Here is a 13061-nt window from a genome sequence, read left to right on the forward strand (position 1 = left end):
CAAACTGATGTAAGTTTGTTTGTTTGTTTCTTGGTTTTCGTATTCTCGATTGCCAGCTGAATCTGGACCAGCGTGACCCGCTGACCCGCGTCGGTCCAGTATCCCGGAGCATCCCTTCCCCCCTTGTGTCAGACGCGGTCCCCACCCATGAGGTAGCCCAGAATGTCTGTGTTGGCTCGCCCTCATGGAATGGATGCCACGGATGGAGATGGTCTGGGCGTGGTCCACCATACAATCAATCTCAATCCATCCGCCCGCCTGGCCGGCACCGTGACAAGGGCCATCCGTTGGGGCCTGAGCTAAAAGGGAGACCCATCGGGCGATAAAGTCCTTCCCATGCCGTCCAGTTCTTCCCCCCCCACCCCCCACCCCCCCCTCACTCCTAATCATAGTGCGGGGGGGGCGTTCGATGGATCGCTGGTGAGACCGGTCGGCGCTCCATGACGTCACCCTGGTTTGGGCCTAACGGATGCTTCCGCTTCAGGCGACAGTTTGCTAAAGTGAGTTTAGCGGGAACTTTGGAACTGGGCTGGCTCGTGTCATCTGTGCATGATGCACTTAAGCACTCAAGTGTGCAGTGCAGTTTCCACTTACAATTTCAATTTTATAATAAGTTTGAGTTTGCGTTCTATTTCATGTGCCTCTTTCTCGTATCTATGAATTGATAAAATAAGAGCAAATTTCTGAATTAGGTGAGGTAAAGTCATAAGCTCCTACTTTTCTGAGAGAAGGTTGATACATATTTTTTTAAGAAAAACATGACTTTTCTTCATTCAAGAAAAGAGGAGAGCAGAGCTAAAAAAGACTTGTCCACTCCTCTGATAAGGAAAACAAGACTTAAAAGTTCAACAAAAACAAGATATAGTTACGCTATGGATTGATCATATGAATGACAATTGTAGTTTTTAAACTTGTCTCTGTAATTATAGTTACAAAGCTGAAGAACAATAGCATAAGGCATTGATGAAAAACTTACCAACCCTAATACAGAACATTGATAAAGATCCTGTTTCCACTCATAATTTCAATTTTATAATATTTTTGAGTTTCCTTTCTATTTCATGTTCCTCTTTCTCATCTGTCATCCAAATTGATAGAATGAAAGCAAATTATTAAATTAGGTGAAGTAAAGTTGTAAGCTCCTACTTTTCTTGAAGAAGGTTGATACGTATTTTTTCTAGAAAAACAGGACTTTTCTTCATTCAAGAAAAGAGCAAAAAAAGGCTTGTGCACTCCTATGATAAGGAAAACAAGACTTAAAAGTTCAACAAAAATAAACGGGAAAGAAGAGCCACACGCATTATTGTTGTTTTCTGTCAAATAGTTTAGAAACACTACCCCTTCTTAATCTTGATCAGTACTCTTACTGCCGGTCACTCACTCGCTGCACAAGCTAAGCAAAATTCGTGGTAGACAACTAAAGTCATGAGTACTGCAAAACTCAATTGAACAACTTCAATTTACACCACCAAATCCAACGACCAGTTTTTTGTGACAGAGGTAAAGAAATACGTTACATGTAAAGATGTGGGCCTGGTCATTATGACTATGTTTCACCCCTGGACAATTCAATCGGCCAATTCATCTGATCAGAAATTAGCAAATCACAACTTGGCTCAGTGTTCTCTTGTTTTTACCTTTTGCTTCAAAAATGTCTCAGTTATTGAATTAAAATCTTTAAAGTGTCATGTGAGAAGATTCAGGCATGATGTCCTACTTTTGGGATTTCAAGTCATGTGACGCATGTGACCCTGGGTTATCTTGAGCGGGGTCGTCAGAGAAGTGAGGCTGGATTGTCCTTTTCATTAAGCAAAGGAAGCGCCCGAAGCACCCTTAGCTTCCTTTTGCTGCGGACCAACAAATGTCAAAATGAGAAAATTCCCTACAAGATGCCAGACTTTATCAAGAGATTATTGAATGAAAAATGTATTGACCAAGTACTGCGACCCAATGATAAGCCATTACTCTTCTGGGACATGTTTCAAATTCTCTATGAGTTCCAAACAATTGTGACACTTTGACAATCACCATTTCCAACCAAATAGTACTAGAAAAGCATCATTGTGTTATGCATTACGACTAGAAGCATCTGAGCAACAGCTAAATGGCCCCTAGCTCTCCATGTCCACCATACCCGTTTAAGACAGAGTGTTCAAAACAATGGATGAACCTTGAACATCATTGGACTAAGCTAACATGTTCCTGCACTGTGATCCATAACGATATGTTAGACAATATCACAGGAGTATTTATTCATCATATCCTGTTGAGCCTAGATTCGAGCCAAAGTCAACATGAACATTCGAAGTTGTCTCCATCTTCCTCGTATCCGCCACGCCTCATCATCTAAAACGGTACAAATAGTCAAAGGTCACTGGAACGATTCCAGTGATCTATGTAGTAGCTTATGCGACAGTAGCATTTTCTGGTGACGGGTCCATTTGAAATTTGATTCCTTATTGTTAATGTTAGTATGTGTATGTTGCTAACATTTCTCTCCCTGTAAATGGACGTGGGTGATGGACTGGTTGGACTTGTGATATTTGATGCCCTTTCGTCCTCAGCGATCGATCCAAATGGCAAGAGGCTCTCCGCGCGTGTGCGGTTTGTTGGCAACGTGCGATCCTAGCGTCAATCAACCAATAGGCTCTAGCATGAAGTGTTAGTTTTAACGCGACATTCGCTCATAGTTTAGTAGGACATCTAGTCTCGAATAGTTACATCCATATATCGCTACTTCTTTCTCACTGTCTTTGAGCATGAATTATTTCTCCTTGGGGTTCATCCTGGTCTACATGAGCCTCTCTTGGACCGGCCTTGCGTGTCCTCAAAAACCTCCCACGATCAGCGTGGCTCGGATCGAGTCGTGCGGCGGTTGCCGCCTCCAAAGTCTGCCCGAAGTGCGTGACTTCTTGCGTGAAGACTTCCAAAACCTATACACTCACACGATATGGAAGAAAATGCCGGGCAAATGGCCAGAATTGACCTTCCGGAACGAAAGCCAGGGTGTGGTGGAACGACTCGATATTCGTCAGTACAACCGGACCGAACTCAACCAGATCATGCAGGATCGCGGTTTCCAGCCCCGGACGCCTTGAAGCATGATCGAGAGTCCGGTTAATAAATAAGTGAATGAATCCCGTCTTTTCTTGCTCTTCTTTTACCCGCGATCTAAGAAAACCCAGGGATAACCAGGTACTAAATGTATCTCATACTGAATGCTTTCAAAAACACTCGCGAGTTTTGGCCTGACCCCGGTTTTTGGGTCAGTTCTAGGACCCGTCGAGGATTAACGTGGTTTCTCAGCATATCCTCATACATCATTCGTTCTTTGTGATAGAATTTGCTTCACTTCAATCAACGCAGGCTTTAATAAAAGGGCAATTTTGTGAGTCATGTTGACCAAAATCCCTCATCAAACTTATGTTTTAGGGTCGCCATGTCTGCCTGGAGAAACATAATGCCGATAATGTTGATAAGTGAACGCAACGAAATAATTGATCATTTTAATTCCCATATGTTGGGATTCAAGAATCCCCACAAAAAATACAAGAACAGAATCCCCACGAACCATTTTCATCCCCATGTGAAAACACCACTCAACACATGTTTATGTATGGTTTCGAGTTTAATACTATTGTGGGTGGAATTAGGCTCAAGCTCGAGCTTGAGCCCTTGAAATGAAAGAAATGACACATTCAAAGTAGCCGTCAGCGCCATCCATCCAGCGAGAGTTCTAAAACTCTTGACTATTTTTGGTGGAGCTCTTGGTGCTGCCTCCTGAGGCGCCACTGGACGATTTCTTGGGTAGGAGCGAGGCCTGGATGTTGGGCAGCACGCCCCCTTGAGCGATGGTCACGCCCGACAAGAGCTTGTTGAGTTCCTCGTCATTGCGGATGGCCAATTGCAAATGTCGGGGAATGATGCGGGTCTTCTTGTTGTCGCGTGCCGCATTTCCAGCCAATTCTAACACCTCGGCGGCCAAATATTCCATCACGGCGGCTAAATAGACGGGCGCGCCAGCGCCCACGCGCTCAGCGTAATTGCCCTTCCGGAGAAGGCGATGGATGCGGCCCACGGGGAACTGCAGACCCGCACGATTGGAACGGCTCTTGGCCTTGCCCTATGGCGGCGGATGAATCAGACGAATAATTTCAATCAACAGCCTTCGTCAAGGGTAAGCCCGGCCGGTCAATTATCCTACCTCCTCAGCCAGAATAACCCCGCCAAACAGTGTGCCAACCTCCCCCACCCCCCCCCGAAAACAAGTGACTTACTTCTGGGTGAGACACAACACGGTCGAACCCAGGCGGGTGGTGGACGTACCTTGACTTTCCCGCCTTTGCCGCGTCCGGACATGATAACACTCCGGCGAGTTCGCTCGATACAAAATAGGAAGGAAGGCGTTGAGGAATGAGATTGAGCGTCGACTGAACGAGATCAGAGAAGCTTGGAAAGTGGATGGATGAAGGTAGTTCAAGTTTTCAAATGCGGGAAAGGAAAGCCCGCCAACTAGGGTGACTAAATGAACAACTCGAAAGAAAACAGACCTCCAAGGGCATGGGGTATGTCAAGTGAAGGACATGTAAGGAAAAATAGTGGTCTGTAGCCCTCCCTGATTTTGGGCATTTTGGGGAGGGAGAACTAAGACAAACATCACAGACAACTCGCACCATCCGCCCATTGAATTTCCAATAATTGCGTGATTCTGGGTGAGTTGTGTTAAAAACCCAACAAAATGAACATGTTTGGTATAATCCAGTGAACCCACTATCAGATTGGCTCAATACCACACTGCTATTTCCATAGAAAGGGAGGTTAAATGAAATAAATGTCGAAATTCAATGCATGCATAGTGCGGTTTGGCTGGGCATGTTGTCTTTGATTTTACTACATGGAATAAGGAAACGCTAAATGGCGTAGCACTGAAGTTACCCTTAGAACAATGAGTTTGACTGTGACAGGTCAATAAAATACAATGCTAAATGAGCCATTCATCTATTGAATAAAAGAACTGAAATTCTACTTTGATCTTTTGATAGAGAGGTATTAGACTTCAAAAGTACAAGTGAGCTCTCAAAATTTGAATAACTAAAACGGATTTTTCAAGTCCAATTTTGGTACTTTTGTTGCGTGATTATGAAAATGTAGCATTGCGTTGGATGGAAGCTTTAACGCTTCTTGCCCTCAACTATAGAAAAATGAGGCTTCTTTTTAGGCATCCATCCTGTTTAGATGTGAGTAGCTAGACATATTGAAGACATGAAGCCAAGTAATTGGTAGTCTTTTTCAAAGACCCTCACATTTTTAATAACGCCTCACCTTTGACACTTTTGTAAATAACCCAAAGACCAAGGCCTGCCAGCCCTAGGCCTAATGAGGCCTATGATTATTTGTTCTATGATTATGGGCAGTCATTATGCTGAAAGTTGAAAATAGCAGACATCCAAAAACGCCTGGTGGGCTAATAAAAGGGGTTTGTTTACCTCATTTCTAAGAGGGGGGACTTAAGACATATTGGCTCATGTAGTGATGGTTAGTTTTTGATAAGCTTTTATGCTATTCTGTTTTTTCTAACATTCTAAATTGTGAAGTGAGAGAAAGTCCATTCAAACTCTTTTCTTTCTCGGGCTCCTTCATTGTTCAATTTGCTGCCCTCAAATCTTTGTTGGGCTTAAGTAGGCGTTGATCCAGTAGCAAGATTTAAGTCAGACTTGGACAAATTTTTGCCTAAAATTCCGGAACAACCTCATATTCAAGGATTAGCCAGATCAGCCAACTCCAATTCGTTGGTTGATCAAATAATATATATAAATAAAAGTCAAGTAAAATAAAAAGTCTTCTCGTCTTGAACTGCTGGGATTCCACTCCCAGTAGCGTTAATGAAGTCCGCACAAAGAAAAAAAATTTAATTCACAGATAGTAGGTGATGCTGGCCTCATTTTACAGACAGTAATTCAAACTTGGCTGGGTTCACCCATTCAAGTTCTGGTCTGACATAGCTTCATTGCCTTTTCTTTGATTACTGATTGATGTGTGGGAAGATGGTCCAACTGAGATCCTTGGATGACGTCCACTCGACGGGATTGAAGGTCCACTAACAAAGTGACGAAGTGCTGTACTCAGACTCGGCACTTCTCAGGTCCTCTTGCTCTTCTGCATGGCTTCCTGGGTTTCCTACTCCCATATGATGACGATCTCTGTCCTTCGAAACAGTTCCCACTTCTTGGCACCACAACAATGGCAAAGTCCCACCACTTGACAATGGCGCGGGGTTCCTCCTTGGAGAGGTTCAAAACCTGACATCCCTCCTCAAGTCCTCAAAATCAACAAAAATGAAACAAGGAAAAAGACTTTTTTTGCAAAAGTCAAAGAACTGAGAGACATTGACATGCTTCAACAAAGACCCTTGAAGGGCGGAAAAATTCCTATATGCCATTCCTATGTTGAAAAAGGGTGCTTTTCAATTTTCTTCCAAGATTGCTCGTTTTCATGATTCCCATGACACGAAGATAGATAGATACCTGTGTTGACTTTGTTGAGAGTCAAATAAATCTTTACTCCATTAATATCACATATGTGGGCAAGAGTCAGTCACCTTTTGACCGAGAATCTGGCCAAATTTTCAAAATAAGGGAATCAAAGGTGAAGCCCGTGAAGCCCCGCATGAGAAGAAGATGCCGTCACCATCAAATTTTGAAAGGTCCTTCTTTCTTTTAAGGCTTGATTGTTTTGTCAAGGGATTTAATCGGAGTGCCAATTCATTTCTTCATGAAAGGAATGGTTTATGTAGCAGTGCGATTAAATAAGATGTCACATTTTTACTCATTAGAATACTTGAAATATACTTTTTAGCCCAAAACATCTGCTTTTAGGCTACAATTTCCTGTGTTGAAATTTTCTATTTTGACCACAGACTTTATGTAAGTTAAAATCTCCGAAAAGTTTTTTGTCTAGTATGACACGTTGCATCTTGGTTATTTTAGTATCGCTAGGAAATTGAAAAGTACCCCCGTGAACTCACAAAATTGGTGCTGACCTCATCAGATACCTGCTACTTAAAGGAGTCCTATCATGTCCAACTCCCTTGGGCTGGATTGTATTTGGTTACCGCCGGCCCAATACATTATTGTTATGGGAATCAAAACTCCCTTCTTAAGACATATTGACCGGACATGCCAATAACGCTGCTCAATGCAAGATATGGGCGCACTTTCGACCCTCTAGTCCATGGAACAAGACAGCTCATAAAATGTATATGTGTCGTGTTTGGCACCGAATCGGTCAATTGAATGGACGGAATAAAAAGCGCACCCTGAGCTTATTATCCTCAGATATGGATGGAGTGGCTGCTGGTTGTATGGCTTTGAGCCTAAGCATGGACTCCATGGACTATGCTGACTAGGCTAGCCAGAGTCAGCTGGTTTGCCCTGCCATTTTAGCCAGAATGCGGAGGACTCGAGGCAAGGCGTTTCGGGATTAGGGCGGACGGGGCTGATTTGATTCAGCCTAAGGGCCCAAATTCGGCCGATGGCCGGCAGCCCGGTTTCGCTTGCCGCCAGCTGGACCACAACAACTGAGGGCTAATACGGCTAATAGGTCTGGCCATTGGATCAAGATTCCGCCCGCATCGTCCTTCCTGGAGCGTCCCGACGGTCCCGACCGACCCTCCCGACTCCAAACCATTCATACCAGGTAAACGCCACCCGCCACCCAGTCAGACTATCAACATCATCCCGAAATCGCCGGATCCCATCGCCAGTGATATCAACCGTGGTCAACATGAGTGACTCCGAGGAGGAACGCAAGTAAGACCATCTGAATCCATCTGAATCTATCCATCCATGCATGGAATCCATGGAATCCATCGATGGATGGATGATGCTGGACTCTTTCGGCGAAGACTCCTGGCTTCAGAGCTTACCACTTGCTAAGGCGGGCCTTGGTTTTCACCTTTTAGTTCGGTTAACGCCTCGGGTTCCGAGGACGAGGACGAAGATCCCGACGATCCGGCGCCTCAAAGAGCCGATCCCCCGGCCCGCGGGGGCGGAGGTGGGGCCGGGGGCGGTGGCGGTCAAAAGCGCAAAAAGAGCCGATTCCAAGATTCGGAGGAAGAATCCGATGAGGACGACGAGGACGATGAGGAGGAAGACGATGATGACGACGATGAAGATGTAAGATGTATATCCATCGATGGATGGATGGTGGGTGTGTGTGTGTGCGTGCGGATAGTTGACTAAGAGGGGCATGAAAAATGAGCCGGGGCTTACCCGGACCCGATGATGAGCATCCTCCTGGAATTCTTTTCTCTGCAGTATGGGCGTGGTCGCGGTGGTCAGTCCAAGAAGAAGAAGAAAGTACGTTCGGATTTCATCATCGACGAGGCCGAAGTGGACGATGACACGGAAGAGACCGAGGACATGTGGGAGGATGACGGGGGCGTGGGCGAGGACGGATTCGCCAATGAAGCGGACGAAGCGGGACGCACGGCCCGCGACATTGAAGCGCGCATGCGCAAAGAGCGCGGTGAACGCGGCGGAGGACTTGGATTCGACGACGAAGGTAATAATAATCCATCCATCCATGGGATCCGTCACAATTTGGGCCCCAATTTGGGCCCCAATTTGGGTCCTTCATCCTGAGTGGGGCATGACTGGGATCGATGGATGATGGAAGCATGGGCAAATACCTGTTTTTTTTGTTTGTCGTTTTCAATTTAGGCATTGATGCCGAGGCCATCGAGGAGTACTACCGCAAACGCTACAACGAGGATGTGGCGGCCATCGCCCGATTCGGCGAGGGTGGCGAGGAAATGTCCGACGAAATCACCCAACAGACTTTCCTGCCCGGCGTCAAGGATCCCAACCTCTGGATGGTCAAGTGTCTCCCGGGTAAGTTAGCAGGCTTGGAGGGCCAGGGTCTGGGTCACCGCTCTGGTCTGAGGGCACACTGCGCAGGAATTTGGAATTTGGATCATGATCACCCCCCCACACTATCAAGGACAATGTTGATTGAAATGATGCAGGTGCGGAGAAGCAAACCGTGCTGCGGATCATGAACAAATTCATCGCTTACCAACACACGGAGGAGCCCATGCAGATCCGCTCGGTGGTGGCGCCCGAACACGTCAAGGGCTACATCTACGTGGAGGCCTTCAAACAGACCCACGTCAAGCAGCTCATCGAGGGCATTTCGGCCCTCAAACTGGGCGTGTACAACCAACAGATGGTGCCCATCCGCGAGATGACCGACGTGCTCCGCGTGGTCAAGGAGCAATCCGGCTTCAAGCCCCGCCAATGGGTGCGCTGCAAACGCGGCGTCCACAAAGACGATCTGGCTCAAGTGGACTACGTGGACACCAGCCAGAACATGGTGCACCTCAAGCTCCTGCCCCGCATCGATTACACGCGCCCGCGAGGAGCATTGAGAACCATGGCGGGCGGGGCGGCGGCCCAAGATCTGAAGAAGAAGAAGAAGCGACCGGCGGCCAAGCTCTTCGATCCCGAGAAGGTCCGCTCCATCGGTGGCGAGATCACCAACGACGGAGACTTCATGGTCTTCGAAGGCCAACGGTATTCGCGCAAGGGCTACCTGTACAAGAACTTCACCATGAGTGCCATCTTGGCCGAAGGCGTGAAACCCACCCTGACGGAACTGGAAAAGTTCGAGGAGACGCCGGAGGGGATCGATATCGAGTTGCCCGCTTCGGACAAGGAGGAGATTTCACACGCCTTCTCCAACGGGGACAATGTCGAGGTCGTGGACGGTGAGTTGGTCAACTTGCAAGGGAAGGTGATTGCCGTGGACGGGTCCAAGATCACCATCCAACCCAAGCACGAAGACCTCAAGGACCCGTTGGAGTTCCAAGCCGGGGACCTTCGAAAATACTTTAGCCAAGGCGATCACGTCCGAGTGATCGGAGGGCGGTGAGCATTTCACGCATTGTTGTCCCATGAACCGGATGAAGAACAAGATCGAGAATGAATGCCCTTCAACTTGTGCGTATTACTTGAACTCCTTTTCAGCTATGAGGGCGATACCGGCCTGATCGTGCGCGTCCAGGAAAATCTGATCGTGCTCTTCTCGGATCTGACCATGCACGAGCTGAAGGTCTTGCCCAAGGACTTGCAGTTGTGCACGGACATGGCCACGGGCGTGGACACCTTGGGTCAGTTCTCCTTCGGGGACATGGTCCAATTGGACGCCCAAACGGTGGGCGTGATCGTGCAGATCCAGAAGGAGACCTTCCAGGTGCTGAACATGCACGGCAAAGTGATCAGTGTCAAGCCCGCAGCTCTGCAGAAGAAGCGCGAAAACCGCAATGCCGTGGCGCTCGACTCCGAGCAGCATCAAGTGCAAAAAGGCGACGTGGTCAAGGTCATCGATGGGCCGCATTCCGGACGCCAGGGACAGATCAAGCACTTGTTTCGAAACTACGCTTTCTTGCATTCACGGATGATGCTGGACAACGGCAACATCTTTGTGTGCAAGTGCCGACATCTCAATCTGGCAGGTACGAACGGATAACGACACAACATTCTAGATTTGTCGCGTTTGGCCACTCGAACGTGTGCTTGTCCTCGTGGAAAGTGGACGACGTGGACGACGTGGACGACGTGGACGACGGGAACGACGTGGACGACGTGAACGACGTGGACGACGTGGACGACGGGAACGACGGGAACGTGTAATGCAAAATTCATTCCATTCTAGGGGGAGGCTCGAAGGTGGCTAACAAGCCGGGTCTGGGCATGGGCGGTGGATCCTCGCACCCGGGCTTTATGTCGCCCCGACTCTCATCTCCGATGCATCCCTCGCAAGGTGGAGGCGGCAATCGAGGCGGCGGCGGAGGAGGAGGTGGTGGTGGGCGTGGGGGTCGAGGTCGGGGCCGGGGTCGGGGCTCCATCGGGCGTGATCGCGAGCTCATTGGACAGACCATCAAGATCACCCAAGGACCGTACAAAGCCAGTATTGGCATCGTGAAAGATGCCACCGAGACCACGGCCAGAGTGGAGCTCCATTCCACGTGCAAGACCATCTCCGTTGATCGATCGCGTATCGCCATCGTGGGCGGGCCGCAGCGTGGATCCATCTCGACGTACACGCGCACGCCCAACTACAGTGGCTCGGGCACGCCCATGTATGGCTCAACCACGCCCGGTGGCCACCATGGCGGTCGCACGCCCATGTATGGATCTCAAACGCCCATGCACGGGGATGCGGGCTCGAGGACGCCTCATTATGGCAGTATGACGCCTTCTCACGGTAAGTGGGCCCTGGCTGACCCATGCACTGTCGAACAGTACCACCACCAATCACTATCTAGGTTGTACTTGAGTGTTCAATGTCCCTGATTTTGATTGCCTCAGTGATACACCTTCGAACCCTTCCTCTCTAATGCCGCGCGGATCTATTTAGTCCCCTAATTGACCCTAATTGGTGCTCTTCTTTTATGCGTTTAGGCGAAGACGGCTCTCGTACACCTGGTCGATCCGGTGCTTGGGATCCTACCGTGACCAACACGCCGGCCGCATCGCGCGACTTTGACGACTACAGTTTCGACGATACCACTCCTTCGCCGAATTACAATCCGGGCACGCCGGGATACACCGCTCAGGTAATAAGGCCAACACGCCAGCCAAGCACCGCGCCGCTCACTTGATTTGAACCCATATCACTGATACGGTAAATCGCCCAACACGCATGTTATTACCCTTGCAGGAGAGTCCGTCGAACACGTACACACCCGCCACGCCGGGATCCGTGTACAACCCCCAAGAAGGCTATTCACCCTACCAAACTTCGCCCAGCCCCACGGGCTACCAATCCACGCCCAGTCCCAACACCTATGTACCCACACCCAGTCCTGGCCAACCCTACCAACCCACCCCCAGCCCGGGTTATGGGACGACACCCAGCCCCGGCCTCGGGTACAGCCCCATGACCCCCGGAGGGAGCAGTCATGGCGCGCCTTCGCCTTACACGGCACCCCAAACGCCGGGATCCAGCTTGGAACTCGGGTCCATTGTAAGTGTGCCTGTCCTACCTGATGATGATGTCCTCTCTCAATGGGGGTTGAACTGAGACGTTTGCGTTTTCTTCATACATAGGATTGGTATTCGCCGGACATTGAAGTGGTCATTCGCAATACCCATGACGACACGGGCCTGTGTGGTCAGGTGGGTGTGATTCGAGGCGTGACGCCGGGCATGAGCTCGGTGTTTTTGCCGGACGAAGATCGGACGGTGAGCATTCCGCCCGAGCATCTCCAACCCGTGGTTCCGGTTCGTGGAAATAAGGTCAAGGTCATCATGGGCGATGACCGCGATTCCACGGGCACGTTGTTGGCCATCGACACACAAGAGGGCGTGGTCAAGCTCGATCAGAGTGGAGACGTGAAGATGCTCCAGATGAAGTATCTGTGCAAAATGAAAGCCGATGATTGAGACGAATCGAAAGTTGCCGAGGGAAGAGCAACCAGATAAACCGAGTATGAACACACATGAATAACGCAAAGGATAATTAGGATGAGTTGGCGAGGGGTCCAAAAGAAAATAAATTGTTGAAAAAGTGTCGTCCCTCTCACAAAGCAAAGAAGAATAACTGTGTCGCGCTCCAGCCTACAGGCCCGTTAGCTAGACTTTTTCCTCGCCAACCGTTAGCTTCTGGCAAAATGGTCAGGTTCCAGTAGGCAAAACGGGGTGAGATTTTTCATTTCGTTCGTTCTTGGCTCATCGTAATCAGGAGTACAAATTTTACCACGGTAAACGTTATTCTCCACCGATTAGTTGGCGGTGCTACTTTTTTAAACTTAACCTAACCTTATCAAACCTAACCTAAATTTACCTAACCTAACCCAAACTAACCTAACACACCTAATATCAATAGCCTTTAAGGTCTCTCTCCAAACCTTTCAAACAGTTTGTCACAAATTTAGAAATGAGCACCGCCAACTAATCGGTGGAGAATAACGTTTACCCTCTAGTTAATCTTCACAATTTTCAAGTCCAAACAACTCATTTGGGATGGATGAAAGATGGAACCAAAAACACAGAACCGTG

At 48.4% G+C, this 13061-nt stretch overlaps 2 protein-coding genes across 2 annotated transcripts; one reads left to right on the forward strand and one right to left on the reverse strand.

Annotated features, from left to right (window-relative positions):
* Positions 1–3491: 3491 nt before the first annotated feature.
* Positions 3492–4491, reverse strand: LOC131879091 (histone H2A-like). Its single transcript, XM_059225297.1, has 2 exons — positions 4327–4491; positions 3492–4123 (listed from the first exon to the last, which is right to left on the reverse strand). The coding sequence occupies exons 1-2, from the start codon at positions 4357–4359 to the stop codon at positions 3737–3739; spliced, it is 420 nt and encodes a 139-aa protein (XP_059081280.1). The 5' UTR covers positions 4360–4491; the 3' UTR covers positions 3492–3736.
* A 3078-nt stretch (positions 4492–7569) lies between these two features.
* On the forward strand, positions 7570–12575 carry LOC131879082 (transcription elongation factor SPT5-like). Its single transcript, XM_059225289.1, has 10 exons — positions 7570–7808; positions 7961–8174; positions 8316–8562; positions 8721–8891; positions 9026–9926; positions 10026–10513; positions 10714–11265; positions 11463–11617; positions 11722–12027; positions 12111–12575. The coding sequence occupies exons 1-10, from the start codon at positions 7783–7785 to the stop codon at positions 12444–12446; spliced, it is 3396 nt and encodes a 1131-aa protein (XP_059081272.1). The 5' UTR covers positions 7570–7782; the 3' UTR covers positions 12447–12575.
* Positions 12576–13061: the final 486 nt, after the last annotated feature.

The sequence above is a fragment of the Tigriopus californicus genome, chromosome 4 (genome assembly GCF_007210705.1).
Source record: "Tigriopus californicus strain San Diego chromosome 4, Tcal_SD_v2.1, whole genome shotgun sequence".
NCBI lineage: Eukaryota > Metazoa > Arthropoda > Copepoda > Harpacticoida > Harpacticidae > Tigriopus > Tigriopus californicus.

Bases quoted from the DNA above. Each gene is read 5' to 3' on its own strand.
- LOC131879091 (XM_059225297.1), bottom strand. From the start codon at position 4,359: ATGTCCGGACGCGGCAAAGGCGGGAAAGTCAAG. The intron at 4,124-4,326 runs GTACGTCCACCA...CCGCCGCCATAG, and splicing joins GCAAAGGCGGGAAAGTCAAG to GGCAAGGCCAAGAGCCGTTC.
- LOC131879082 (XM_059225289.1), top strand. From the start codon at position 7,783: ATGAGTGACTCCGAGGAGGAACGCAA. The intron at 8,175-8,315 runs GTAAGATGTATA...TTTTCTCTGCAG, and splicing joins ATGATGACGACGATGAAGAT to TATGGGCGTGGTCGCGGTGG. The intron at 9,927-10,025 runs GTGAGCATTTCA...ACTCCTTTTCAG, and splicing joins GTCCGAGTGATCGGAGGGCG to CTATGAGGGCGATACCGGCC.